The sequence below is a fragment of the Eumetopias jubatus genome, unplaced genomic scaffold, assembly GCF_037043125.1.
Source record: "Eumetopias jubatus isolate StellerSeaLion01/CBP00866 unplaced genomic scaffold, mEumJub1_p1.0 scaffold_8, whole genome shotgun sequence".
Taxonomy (NCBI): domain Eukaryota; kingdom Metazoa; phylum Chordata; class Mammalia; order Carnivora; family Otariidae; genus Eumetopias; species Eumetopias jubatus.
The window spans coordinates 134,452,516-134,467,428 of NW_028274814.1; the positions used below are offsets into that span (position 1 = coordinate 134,452,516).

Sequence of the window (14,913 nt, forward strand, 5' to 3'; positions counted from 1 at the left end):
AAACATTAGGTCTTGGGAAACGAATTGATTGCTACACTGCACTGGCACCTGGAGCTAGAAAAGCCTTTAGAAATCATCTTGCAAGAGCGCCTGGGTGGCTCAGTCGTTAAGCGTCTGCCTTCGGCTCAGGTCATGATCCCAGGGTCCTGGGATGGAGCCCCACATCGGGCCTTCTGCTCAGCAAGAAGGCTGCTTCCACCTCTCCCACTTCCCTTGCTTGTGTTCCCTCTCTCGCTGTCAAATAAATTAAAAAAAAAAAAACCTAAAAAAAAATTCTTCAAGGGGTGCCTGGGTGGCTCAGTCAGTTAAGCGTCTGCCTTCGGCTCAGGTCATAATCCCAGGGTCCTGGAATCGAGCCCCGCAGCGGGCTCCCTGCTCAGCAAGAAGCCTGCTTTCTCCCTCTCCCACTCCCCCTGCTTGTGTTCCCTCTCTCACTGTGTCTCTCTCTGTCAAATAAATAAATAAAATCGAAAGAAAGAAAGAGAGAGAGAAAGGAAGGAAGGAAGGAAGGAAGGAAGGAAGGAAGGAAGGAAGGAAGGAAGGAAGGAAGGAAGAAAGAAAGAAAGAAAGAAAGAAAGAAATCATCTTGCGGTGGACTCCCTTCACCTGAGAACGAAGGAGTCTGAGCCAGGGTAGTGAAGAGGTCTGCCCAAAGCCTGATGGGCAGAGGTGGAGTTAGAACCCAGAGCTCTCAGACTCCTAGTTCTACTGTTCACTGTTCTACCTGTTCTCAATCTTGTTTCAGTCTTTTATCTTGACTCTTCTCTTCCACTTACAAAGTGTACACAGTACAAACACACACACTCAAATCTGGGAAAATCACACACATAAACCTTAACAGTGAATAGGTAAAGAGAGGAAAGGAATTAAAGGTGGCCCTATTTCCCTCGTTATGACTCTCCATATAATTATTACTTTTTTTTTTTAACAACAAGCACGTGTTAGTTTTAGTTTTGAAGTGGGGAAAAAGCAAATACACTCTAAAGACATCAGAATACAAGAGCATATAGCCAAGAGATTCTCAAAGTATTGTCTGGGTCTCCTTCAAAGTCCCCAAACCCTTTGCAGCGGTCTGCAGGATTAAAACTATTTTCGTAAGAATACTATCACAGTTTTTGCCTTTTTCATTCTCATTTTCTCATAGCAGGTAATGAAGTTTTCCAGAGGGTACATGATATGGGATACTGTCACAGACTGATGCAGAAGCAGATACAAGGATCCAGCTATCTTAAGTCAAACATGAGAAAGGTTTGCAAAAATATAAAACAATGTCACTCTTATTACTTTGGGGAAAATGTTTTTTTAAATGTTACATATGTTAACATGTAACAGGTTTAATGTTGTAAACAATAAATAAATGTTAATGCTTTCTCAATTTTAACTTCTAATAAATACTGATAGTTACAACCACATAAACAAAAGCTCTTCAGAATCTGTGACAATTTTTAAGAGTATAAAGAAATCCTGAGACCAAAAAGTTTGAGAACTGCTGTTATAAACATGCCATTAAATTTGAAAACCGTACATTGTTAACAAATTATTGGGGTGCCTGGGTGGCTCAGTTGGTTAAGCCTCTGCCTTAGGCTCAGGTCATGATCCCAGGGTTCTAGGATCAAGCCCCCTGCTGGGCTCCCTGATCAGCGGGGAGCCCACTTCTCCCTCTCCTCCCTGCTCGTGCTCTCTCTGTCTCTCTCAAATAAATAAAATCTTAAAAAAACACAATTATTTACACATTCACTTCTAATATCCCTTTCAACTAGCATTATACCAGCGTGACATAAGCAACTGAAAACACCAACTACCTTTGGGCTGGTCACTATCCCCTCCAGGAAATTCTTTAAAAAGCAAATAACTCTAAGAACAACAAATGTAGCCTATAATTAACACCTCAGAGCTAATCATTTATTAGATACTTGTTTTTTTGACAGGGATACTAGATAGCTCCTAAAGAACATATGATAGGATGCTGAAAGGGGAAGTAAGTCTAAGTCTGGAAGGGAGCTGAACATTCTGGAAATTCAAGAGCTATTATTGGCAATACAGACAGCAAAATCAAGAGTGGAATGAATGTCTTTAGGGGTAAGCAGGGATCAAATCAAAGGCTTTTTTGCTAAGTAGAATAAGGAACATTCTAGTGACTGATTAGACAGATGTGGGGAGAGGAAGAAGAGGAACTTCAAGCAGGGCACCCAGGTTTCTGGCTTAAAGAACCAGGGATACAGTATGGTCATAACGTAGGTAAACACTGCAGGAAGAGCAATTCTGCGTCAGAAGATGATTTTGGCTTTCAACTAGCTGAATTTTAAGTGCCTCGAGGACTTCTACTTGAAGATGTCCAGCAGGTAGCCAGATAGTAGTCTGAAGATACAGAGATTCTGGGATAGAAATGTAGATTTGGGAGTCACTGAAATATAAAATATTTCCTCACCTTTGAGGCAATAATAATTGTAACATTTAGGGGTGGGTGGGGTCATTATTTTACCAAAAATATAGGATTACATACTGTTTTGTTTTTATAGTCAAATCTTCACTCTCAACAAATAATTACTGAAAAGATTTCAGTAATTTTTTTGTTTTATTACCTTCCTTTTCCTTTCTTTGGGCTAATTTTGATACTTTAACTTCTTGAGATGGATGTATAGCTCATTAATTTTGTCTTTCTTCTATATTTTCTGATTTCCATTATGATTTCTTCATTAACCCATAGATGTTTCAGAAATGTATTTAATTTCCAAACAAACATGTTGTTTTTTTTAATTACCTTTTTGTTATTGATTGCTACTTAATTGCAGTGGTGTTTTTTTTTTTTTTAGATTTTATTTATTTATTTGACAGAGACAGCGAGAGAGGGAACACAAGCAGGGGGAGTGTGAGAGGGAGAAGCAGGCTTCCCGCTGAGCAGGGAGCCTGACATGGGGCTCAATCCCCTGCACTGTGGTTTAAGAATTCATTTTGTGAGGGGCACCTGGGTGGCTCAGTCGTTAAGCGTCTGCCTTTGGCTCAGGGATCTCCCTTTAAAAAAAAAAAAGAATCCATTTTGTTTCATTCTATTTCAAAACTTTTTCAAAATTTAAGTTTTGCTTTACAGTCAAGTAAATGGTCACTTTTGATAACTTTTCCATGTTTGGCTTGAAAAGAATGTGTATTCTGTAGTTGTTTGGTACAATGTTGTGTATGTCTATTAGGTCAAGTTTGTTAAATACATTATTCAATTCTTTATTTTCATAGCTCCCCTCACAACTTGTTCTATCAATTACTGAGAGATATATTAAAATCTTCCATTTTGATGTTGGTATATTTCTTCTTAAATTTTTGCTTTAAATATTTTGAGGGGTGCCTGGGTGGCTCGGTTGGTTAAGCAACTGCTCTGGGCTCAGGTCATGATCCTGGAGTCGCAGGATTGAGTCCCACATGGGGCTCCCTGCTCGGCAGGGAGTCTGCTTCTTCCTCTGACCCTCCCCCCCCTCAAATAAATAAAATCTTTTAAAAAGTAAATATTTCGAGACTGTCATTAGATGAACGCAAACTTAAAACTGTTTTATTTTCCTGACATATTGAGCCTTTTTCCCTCTATGACGCCATTACTATGAAGTCTTTTTGTCTGATGTTGATAGCTCTATTTTGGTTAGTATTTGTCTGATAGGTCTTTTTTCACATTTTTACTTTTGAACTTTCTGTATCCTTTTCTTTTAGACACATCTTTTATAAATAGCATTTCTCCCTTTAAAAAAAAAAAACAATCTAGTGCATTCTCTTTTAACCAAAGCATTTAGTTCACTAACATGTATTTGGATTTAAAGCTGCCATCTTACTTTGTGCTATGTGTCATACATACTCTATGCTGCTTTTTCTGCGCTGTTCTGCTTTCTTTGACTAGGGGTTTTTTTTTTTAATTAATTTTACTTCTGCTGTTTATTCAATTTTGTTATTTCATGATAAAATTTTACAAGCTACCTAGTAATTGCAACATACATTCCTAACTTACCAATGCTAAAAACATTCAATAGGTTTGTCCTCCTCCCAAACAACAAATTTAATTCCATTCACTCCCACTCACCTTCATGCTACTGTTATCTGCTTTAATTCTAACTTCTTTTGCTTCTTTTTCAATGCCCACACAACAGTTAATTTATTATTTGATAAAGTTATTTAGATTTAGACAAATGCAATGTTTACCACTTTTTCTACTCTTCATCCTTTCTTCCATCTCATACTTTCCATCTAGCATCACTTGCCTTCTGTATGAAGAACATCCTTCAGAATTTCTCATGAGGATCTTGCTAGTGGTAAACTGTTTTTAATGGTCTGTAAATGTCTCTATTTCATGTATGTGTTAAAGATTTTCACTGGGTATAGCATTCTAGGAAGATGTATTTTCTCTCAGCAAAATGAAGAAAACACAATTTTCTGACTACCATCATTGCGAATGATCATTAGGTGTCAGCTATCCTTCCGCTCACTAATTCCATCTTCAGTTGTGTCTAATATATTGAAAACATGTTTTGAATTTGAATCCATCACTCAGCTTCAATTATTAATTTACAGCTATGCACTAATTATTTTAGCTTTAAATTTTTATTTTATCAAAAGATGCACACATAGTTTTAAAAAGTCATGTAATATTAAATGACAAAATACAGTAGTTCCTGCCCACTCCTCTCCATTTTACCCAGGGTTCCTCCCAGAGGCAATTATTGTAGCTTCTTTTAGCTGTTTCTTTTGATATCTACCCATCTCTCTATAATTAAAAAATATCCTGTTATCTTCTGATTTATCAGTTTTAGACATTATTTGTTTTATATTATGGAGGGTGAGAATTTAGCTCTGTTATATTCTCCTCTGCCTTCTTGTCCTACCTTCCTAAGAGCTATGATTTTTGTTTAAATAAGTTTTCAGTATTCCCATGACTATCATGCATTCACTTTCAAATTTCAGTTATTTTACTTTTCATTTCTAGATAGTCTATTAGGTTAACTTTCAAATACGCTCAGCCAATCTTAAGTTTCTTGCTCCTCATGCATATTTTCTAGCCTTTCTTTTATTTCCTTATACATACTAAATAGCTTTTTAAGATTGTGACTGAAAATTCCATTTTCTGATTGTTGCAGTTGTATGCCACTGTTCTTGTTCACAATGCCTTGTTTCTCTGTGAGTTTAGTTAGTTTGGACTGAACTGCTCATTTCCCTTAGAATTTTATTTTTGGGCATTCTTTTAAACCTTCTAAAAATGAGTAGTTCTGGAAAGTATTTCTGCCAGACACTCTGGGGTCCCACCAACCTGGAATCATTCCAAGTTAAATTATTCACTTCAGGTTTTCAAATGATGCAAGTAGTGAGAATTCAGGCTGCAACCTAAGAGAGAGTTTGTGGCTTCAAAATCTCAGTGGTGATTTCTCAGTGCCAAGGCTGGAGATAGCTGATATTCCTGCAGAAGAGTAAGATCATTTTCCATTCACCTCTACAGCATATTTCTTTGGGATTCCAGGCTTACTGGGTGATTGTATAAGGGCAGGTTCACATTTCGATTTCTATTACTTCACATTTCGAATCTATTACTTCAACGTGTCTAACACCACTTGTTTATGTTCCCTGGATATTTAACAAGTGAAATTCTAACTTAATACCTTGCCTCTGAAAAATTTATAAAATTTAGTAAACTAAAGAAAATCAAAACAGACATAAAATAGCTACTATTTTACCCTGGGAACGAAAATTAGGAAAATGACAAAATCAGGAAGGAAAAAAGCCAGAAATCTGAATTTAGATCTTTTCTACACAGGTATCTCATTAAAAGACATGCATAGGGCGCCTGGGTGGCTCAGTTGGTTAAGCGACTGCCTTCGGCTCAGGTCATGATCCTGGAGTCCCGGGATCGAGTCCCGCATCGGGCTTCCTGCTCAGCAGGGAGTCTGCTTCTCCCTCTGACCCTCTTCCCTCTCGTGCTTTCTATCTCTCATTCTCTCTCTCTCTCTCAAATAAATAAAATCTTAAAAAAAAAAAAGACATGCATAAATACAGAAGCAGAGTATCATGCCTCTAAGTACAATGTGTTTGGGTTAGCTTACCAACCAAATCACCAAAGTCAACCATTTCCAAAATGTTAATTCACCACTGAAGAGTGAAACACAGTCAAAAAATGCAACGCCAGTTCCAAAGTCAATTTCCAGAGAGGAGTCTAGAAATGGTGGTTGAGTCACAGCACCACTGAAATCAGTTTATGGTTTCTCCTCATGGAGTACATGGCATTACCAGATAGAAGGGTTATTTTAAAAAGGAAGAAAGAAAAATAACTAAACTACATTTCCAGCTGTAGATCTTAAGCAAAGAAATTCCAAATATTGAAAGCTACTTACCGAGGCACTGATATTCAAAAATGTTATTCACCTAATCAGAGTTAACAGAAGTCTTTCCCTTGATAAAGCCATCAAGCTAACTCTCACACTTAGACGCCTAGAGATACAATAGTTTGAAGCAAATTCAACAGGTACAGAATATCCTTTAAGTAAACTTAGGAGAACCAGCAGCAGCTAAGAAAAAGGCAGTCTCCAGACCAGACTGGTATGACAGGACAGGGCTAAAATGTTTGGGGGCTGAAGGGAAGCAAACACTGGAGAAAAGTTAAAGCTATAGGAAAGAGGTGAAAATTAATGGAACAAAGTTCTAAAAGATATTTGGGGATGGGGTGAGGGGGGAAGATCAAGATCAAAGATAGCAGAGACTGGATGCATCTGTTTTTCCTGAGGCCAGCAGAATATAGGAAACATGGGTACAACTGCAATTGACTCTGTAATCAGAAAAAATGGAAAAGTGAGAAAGCTCATCCCAGTAGCCCCCATTTTATCTAGAGAATAAAAGGTGAGATCATTTGCTACAAGTGAATGGGTAGAGGTGGCCATATGAGATGAGAAAAAAATTTCAGTTCTTTTGAATTTCTGAAACTGAGTACAAATACTGTATCTGCAAGGATATATCTGAAAAATAAATAAATTATGGCCTTATTACACTTTTCCAGGCACTGCACTAGGTGCTCCACAAGTGTTACCAGGAGACCCTAGTAAGTGAAGTGTTATTGTCCCCATTTTATAGCTCAGAAAACTCAGGTTCAGAAGAAAACATAAATGACCCAAGATGACATGGATAATTAAGTTTTACTCCAAAACTTCTTTGCAGCTATTAAACCATATTTATTTAAAAAATAAAGTTATAGACCATTATATGTATGACAATACAATTTCCTTTAACCTTTTTCTGACTCGAGCATAAAGCAGCCAAGTAAAGTTAGAAAAAGAATCCCAATAAAGACTGCATAAGAACCTTTAAGATTAGGAGAAGTGAAAGGAAGTGACCTCGTTAGCAAAAAAAGTTTATTAAGGAGGTCAGGAGGGATAAACAGGGAGAGCACACAGGATTTTTAGGGCAGTGAAAGTACTCCACATGATACTATCATGCTGGTTTCATGTCATTACACACTGTCAAACCCATACAACGTAAAAAATCAAGAGTGAATATACACTAATATACACTATGGACTTTGGATGATTATGATAGGTCAATGCAGGTTCATCAATTGTAACAAATGCACCACTCTCAATTTTGCTGTGAATCTAAAACTGCTCTAAAAAATTAAGTCTTAAAAAAAAAGGTTTACTAAGAAATAAAGATATATTTTGGATGGGAGGTAGTGAGGCAATGAAGTCTTAAAGACTAAAAGCTACATAATAATTCAATCATAATTTAGCAGAAGCCCAAATGAAGTAAAACAGCAGGCTAGGAAGTAAAGATAATACAACAAAGACTTACTCCAATCACCACTTTTTGAGATGTTTAAACCAAAGTAACATAATGCCCTCAGATGTACATCAACCTAAGTTAATTCTATGGGGAATCTGAGCAACTAGATTTAAACTCTGGGTCTGGATGAATCAGCTGTGGAAAGGAAAACCCTTTCAAAGAGAACTGAACATATACATTGTTAGAACTGTAGTTTAAAATACTCCCAATAAACAATCAGTGTCCAAGTGCCTCTAGTTTGTTTATACACGTGTATACTTAATATTTGTCACTTGTTTTCTGATCATCTAAGGATATTCAGAGTCTGGTTTTGAAATACACAAAGGAATGGAACAAGAAGAGTGGAAGAGAAGGCACCTAAGCACAGCAGAGAGAAGACAGAGTAGCAGAGAGGGGAGACCTGGATTCTGGCCCTGTGCCTATAACCAACTCACTGGTAACCCTGGAAGTCATTTAACATCCCTGTTTCCACTTTCCTGTCTCTGTGTGAGAATAAAGATACTTGTCCAAAAGCCTCAGAAACAACCCTGAGGTGGGTATTATTATTTTCCCCTTTTTACAGATGAAGAAACTGAGGCAAAGAGAGGTTGAGAAACATGCCCAAAGTCACACAGATGGTAAATGGCAGAGTTGGAGCTCAGGCAGTCTGGTTTCAGAGCCCATACTTTTAACCACTTGAGTGGTCAGAGTTGTTAACAGATGTGAGAGGGGGTTAAGAGGTAAGGTAATTCTAGGGGTGCCTGGCTGGCTCAGTTGGTAGAGTATGTGACTCTTGATCTCAGGGTTGTGAGTTCATGCCCCACATTTGGTGTAGAGATTATTTAAAAAAATAAAATCTTTTAAAAAAAAGAAGTTAGGGAATTCTAAGTACTAAATACTACTATTAAATATAACATCAAATTCACTAAATCAACTTAGGATGCACAGAAAATTAGAAAATGTAATTGTGCACAAAATGATTAATAGCTTCCATTTATTGAGCCCCTTTTATGTGTCAGATACCATAAAAGCTGTTTTACTTACATTATTTAATTAATATTCACAAAACCCTGTGAGGTTATAGACATTTTACAAATTAAAATCTGAGTTAACTAAACTGAATCTGGAAATAGAGGTTTTTGGTTTTTTTTAATTTTATTTATTTATTTGACACAAAGATACACAGAGAGAGAGGGAACACAAGCAGGGGGAGTGGGAGAGGGAGAAGCAGGCTTCCCACTGAGCAGGATGATGCGCGGCTCGATCCCAGAACCCTGGGATCATGACTTAAGCGGAAGGCAGATGCTTAACTACTGAACCACCTAGGTGCCCCGAGGTTTTTGTTTCTAATGAATGACATTAGGGAAATCACTTAACTAAGCAAGTCCATAGATTCTCCATAACGGGGTGTGGGAGGCCACATTAACATTTACATTGCACTGTTTACCAGTGAAAAGTTAGAAATGATGTATATGTCCATAAATAAATTATGGAATACTCATATGATAGAATATTTTGTATTAAAAAAACAATACATTTTGAAATCTTTTTAATGACATGACATAGTGGATATCTGATGTTTTGAGCCACATGGCATCATTCCTTCTTCCTAAGGGCAGCCTGATCTTCTCTACCTCATCCCACTATGTACAATTTCGGCAGGATGGTAAATTGAGGTGCCCACCCTCCACCACACTAGCTGAAGAGTCCTGGAAGGCTTCTTTTGAGAGACACTATTCCCACCTGATGCAGTCAAGGACTGGGCACAGAACCTTGAGCATGTCTAACAGGGACTCTCCCATGACTTTAAATCTTGAGCAGAATCCTGTAGAGGGACAAAATACACTGATTCCATTAGTGGTGTCCAACACTCTCAATTTTGCTGTGAATCTACAACTGGCCATATGAGGTGAGGAAAACTCCGGTGGAGTATGTTGGTTCTTTCCTACCTCACGTCTTCAGCCTCCTCACTGATCTCACTGGAAGCTCCCAAAGAGCCTGCCAGTAAACTTTTGTTTTGTTAAATCACCTGAAGTCTGTTTCTCCAGCTTGCAACCAGAGAACCCTAATTGATATACATGGGGAAATGCTTTATATTCTGAAACAAACACACCAAAACCCCCAGGATATTAAACTCTATAATACCAGTTATATAAACAAAAAATTTATTTGTAAATACTTACTTGTATATAAACACAGAGAAAACACAATGAGGAAGACACAACCAATTCTGACAAACACTGTTTCTGATAAAATTTAAACCAAACTTCTTTGCACAGTATGAGATTCCCCAACTACATAGGCTTCTACTCGTCTCTCATCTTTTATACCAGCTATGTCAGAACTAACTTGAAGTTCTCCACATGCTGATTTACATATGAGGACCTTTGCCCATGCTTTTTGTGTCTAAAAGTCTCTTATTACCCTCCTGTTTCATTTTGCCTAGCAAACTCCTACTCTAAACATAAATTACGCAATTAAAAAACAAAAAAAAATTAAAATTAACTATAGAGAGAAAAGAAGTTCCCTGATTAATTATTAGGATTACAATTCCAAAATCTGTTTCAGTGTCTAAATCCCACTTAGGCAATTCTAACCAATTACACTTTTCAAATTGTAGATTAATAAAATTTCTTTTAATGACAACTGTACATTTCTACAAATAGAATCTACCTTTCAAAACTAATCTAATGAGAACTCAAAATATAAAATTATAAACCTAATTATACTCAAAATTTTGAGAAATATTTATGAATGAGGCCATTAAATATATCATATAATAATCATCCATTAGAGCTATAGCATTCTCCTGAAATAGTACAATTCTAATTTTCAAATACTTGAGATTATCTGCAGTTACCCCAAGGTGTGCCACAAAACACTCAAAATCAGTTTATTTTAATTTTTAAATGTGTGTATGTGTACAACACCACACTTGATGTGAAAATGTAGAACTTGGAAGCAAATAAGCAAACATGAAACATGTCTACTCAAAAAGGTTGTAAATCAACATCTTAAGCAATGACCCAACAATCCTTTGGGGAGAAGCAACTACTCTAGGCAGGCTTGCTTGGAGTTTATACGGAAGTCATGCAGCTACTGAGAGGCAGAGCCAGGATTCTGACCCAGGATGCCTAGCTCAGATCAGGCACTCAGGCACTCAAGTACTCTTAACCACTATGCTAAGCCGACTCCTTGATCATCTCAAAGCTTTGGTTGAACACTATGCTCAGGACATTTAATTAAACACGAGCCATGACAAGACTATAGCATTAAAAGCAATGCCATTTTTCTTATCAACTGTAGTGACATTTTTGTGGTGAAATTTTTTTCCTTTGGTAGCAACCAGAAGAAAGGCCTACGTTACATGGTTTAACATGAGGTTTGCAAAAAAAAAAAGTTTGAGAACATTCTTCAGCATAATAGTTCAAAAAAAAAAATTAACAAAAACACAATGCAGGGTGCCTGGGTGGCTCAGTTGGTTAAGCAACTGCCTTCGGCTCAGGTCATGATCCCGGAGTCCTGGGATCGAGTCCTGCATCGGGCTCCAGGCTCAGCGGGGAGCCTGCTTCTCCCTCTGACCCTCTCCCCTCTCATGCTGTTTCTCTCTCTCGCTCGCTCTCTAATAAATAAATAAAATCTTTAAAAAAAAAAAAACATAATGCAACTTCTCAGATATGTGCTAGGAACATTACTGCCCTGAGGGGAAGCATGAGAAAAAAAAAATTCTTTTTTTTTTTTAAAGACTTTATTTGACAGAAAGAGACACAGAGAGAGAAGGAACACAAGCAAGGGGAGTGAGAGGGAGAAGCAGGCTTCCCGCTGAGCAGGGAGCCCAATGCGGGGCTCGATCCCAGGACCCTGAGGTCATGACCTGAGCCAAAGGCAGACACTTAACGACTGAGCCACCCAGGCGCCCTGAGAAAAAAAATTCTTAAAAAGCATATCTATTAGATAATCTAATGCAGCTTATGGAAGAAAGAAAAACCATAACAAATTCAGGGTGCATAATTTCAAGCATAACTTTAACAAGAGATGGGGTACCTGGGTGGCTCAGTTGGTTAAGCATCTGCCTTCGGCTCAGGTCATGATCTCTAGGTCCTGGGATCTAGGCCCACACCAGGCTTCCTGCTCAGCAGGGAGTCTGCTTCTCTCTCTCTCTCTCTCTCTCTCTCCCCTCCTCTGCCCCTCCTCACCACTCGTTCTCTCTGTCTCTCTCAAATAAACAGAATCTTAAAAAAAAAAAAATTAATGAGAGAAAAATACAGAAATGTCTTTGTGGGTTACATGGAAATATATTACCTCTACCTACAGTCACTCTCTATAGTAAGGCTCAGAAAACTATGGCCCAAGAGCCAAATCCAAACCACTGTCTGGTTTTGTAAACAGGATTTTTTTTGGAACTCAGCTCCACTCATTTACTTATTGTCAATGGCTACTTTCACACTATCATGGCCATGCTGAGTAGCTGCACCAGACTGTACACAAAATCTAAAATATTTACCAACTACCTTCTTACAGAAAAAGTCTGCCAACACTTTTCTTTATAGCACTTAATACTATCAAAAATAATTTATTTATTGTTTAATCAATTACTGTCTGACTTCCCCATCAAATGCACTCTTCATGAATAAAATGACTTTGTTTTCCAATATATTTCTAGCACCTAGAACACTACACGGCACATAGAAAGCACTCTGTACAGGTGCTGAATGAATGGCATTTATTGATAGAAAGGAAAACAAACACTTCCCATCTTCCCATTCTTCCTAAGATGCACTTCAACTATTCACTACACCATCTACCAAAATGTGACTTGTCAATTAGCCAATGAATTTATCATATTGAGAAACAAGTTAATAAATCCAATGGCTAATTCTCACTTCTTATTTGACCCAGTTGATCTTTACCGTTCTCCAGGTGACTTTCAGAACACCACATTCTTAGTTTTCCTCCTACCCAATAGGCCCTTCCTTAGTCTCCTTTGCAGGTGCTATCTCACTTCTGAAATCTCTTAATGTTGGCATGCTCACTCACTCTTCCAGACTTTTCTCAGTCCACACTTATCCAGTCTCATGGCATTTCAAACTGAACTAATCCAAAACTAATCTTTCTCCCAGACCTGCTCAGTTATAGTCTTCATTATCTCAGTAAATGTAAATGTTTCCAGTTGCTCAAGCCAAAAACTCTTGGGGAGTCAACCAACCCTCAATCTATTATACCCCATATCCAACCCACCATCAAATCCTGGCGACTCTATCTTATAACTATATTCCAGGTTAATGATCACTTCTAACCACCTCCACGCTACTATCTTAGTCCAAGCCACCATCATCTCTTGCTTGAGATGACGTAACAGCCCCCTGACAATTTCCCTACTTCCACCTTTACTCCCTTACCGTTTACTCTCATCAGAGCAGCCAGGGTGATCATGTTTAAAATGTAAAAATCATCAAGTTGCTGGATGCTCAAGACCTCCAAAAGTTAGCTAGCTTTCTTTCCTACTCAGAATTAAAGTCTGATATAGTTTGGTCCCCTGAAGCCTTTCTGCCTCTTTATTCCCTCCACTCCAGACACATAGGCTTCCATGACCATCCTAGATGATGTCAAGCAAGCTTCCATTTCACCGCCTTTGTACTGGCCGAAAGGCTGTTCTGGTTTAATTAAATGAACCAAGACTCCTGAATCAGGCACTTCCATGACGTATTTTGTCAATTAACTCTAAAAACAAATCTGGGACGTAGGTTTCAACACTCCTACTTTAGAGGTTAGGAAATGAAATTTACAATCTAACAAATGATAGAGTTGGGGTTCATCCCTGCTTAGTGAGCACGGAGGAGCTCTCAGTGAAGTTCTGCTGGCTAAAAGGAAACGACTCGGATATGCCTCTGAAGTCCCAGTGATTCCAACTGCTAAAGGTGCATCTTGACAGCTGGAGAAGGATATGAGAAAGGGCAGTCAGAGAGTTAAGAGGACCACCAGAGGAGGAAGTTACCCAAGCCAAGAGTGGAAAATGTCAAGGAAAAGGGAGTGGGGTCAAATGGAACTGAGACATCCACAAACCCAAGACCCACGCACATACCTCACACAGCAAACCATACCTGTGGTAGACAGCAACTCGCATCTTGATTAAAAAAAAAAAAAAGTATCTTCTGCCAATATTGGCCAGAGATATCCTAAGTACTGTCACCTGTCTGCAGCAAGGGTATGAAAATCGGCTATAGGGAAGCGCGTGACTAAGTAACACAGCTTCTCATCTACGTTTTCCTCCGGCCCAGTGAAACAAAGTTTGTGTCTGTGGCGGCCTTTAAGGGAGGTGATTGGTCTTTAAATTTCAGAAGGCAAAGAAAACGGCAATTATTTTCTTCCAGGCTCTCTGTGGGTATGTGGGATCGTCGCTGTCTACATCCCAGATATTTTCTAAGAGCTCAAAACAGCGGCGAAGGGTGTGCTGGCCCTCACCCCAAATCGTTCCAGCACCTTCTCGACTACGTCTCATTCCTCCCTGTCCCACAGTCACGACTGCAGATACCAACCCACCATCTCCCTCTCATCCCCATCCCCCAGCCATATCCCGGGACTGGACCCACAGAAGCCCCACACCCCGCAGTGGCCCCGGGCGTGAAGACCCCGCCTCACCACGGCTCCGGCCACAGCGTGGACCAGGCTTTCGTAGGACAGCACGGAGGGCATTGCTGTGGCTCCCCACAGACCTAGCAACACTTTTCCCTCAGGTCGCAGCTAGCGGAGAGTAAAGAAGCGCCAGAGCCCGGGGCGTGAGCGTCACAGACCCCACCTCCTCAGGCCCGCCTCCTCCAGAACAACCACTTCCGGGTCGTAGGGCGCCCGGTCTCCCAGGCAGAGGCCGCAGGGGCTGGAAGAGGAGAAAGGCGGGCCTGGGAAAGTCCCTTGGCTCTGATTGGCCCTCGGGGCATGCGTGGGCGGGGGGAGAGAAGCGCTGGCCCAACCACGCGGAAGAGCCTGACAGAGAGCACGTAGCCGCCTCCTGGGTCTGACCGGAGTACCCTCTGGAGTTCGGGGACCTGACGGGTTGTGCTTCGACATTGGGATTTAGGAAGGCCTAGATGGCCACCTTCCCTAAGACAGGCTGGTAACTGGCAAGATGGGGACTCAAATCTTCCT

At 39.5% G+C, this 14,913-nt stretch overlaps 1 protein-coding gene across 1 annotated transcript in view; it reads right to left on the minus strand.

Moving 5' to 3' along the window:
* Nucleotides 1-14,576, minus strand: part of SLC25A17 (solute carrier family 25 member 17) — a 41,824-nt gene extending 27,248 nt beyond the window's left edge. Inside the window, exon 1 of the mRNA XM_028115625.2 lies at nt 14,410-14,576. Coding sequence (XP_027971426.1) covers nt 14,410-14,463 — 54 coding nt within the window. The 5' untranslated portion in view covers nt 14,464-14,576. The remainder of the gene's footprint in view (nt 1-14,409) is intronic.
* Nucleotides 14,577-14,913: the final 337 nt, after the last annotated feature.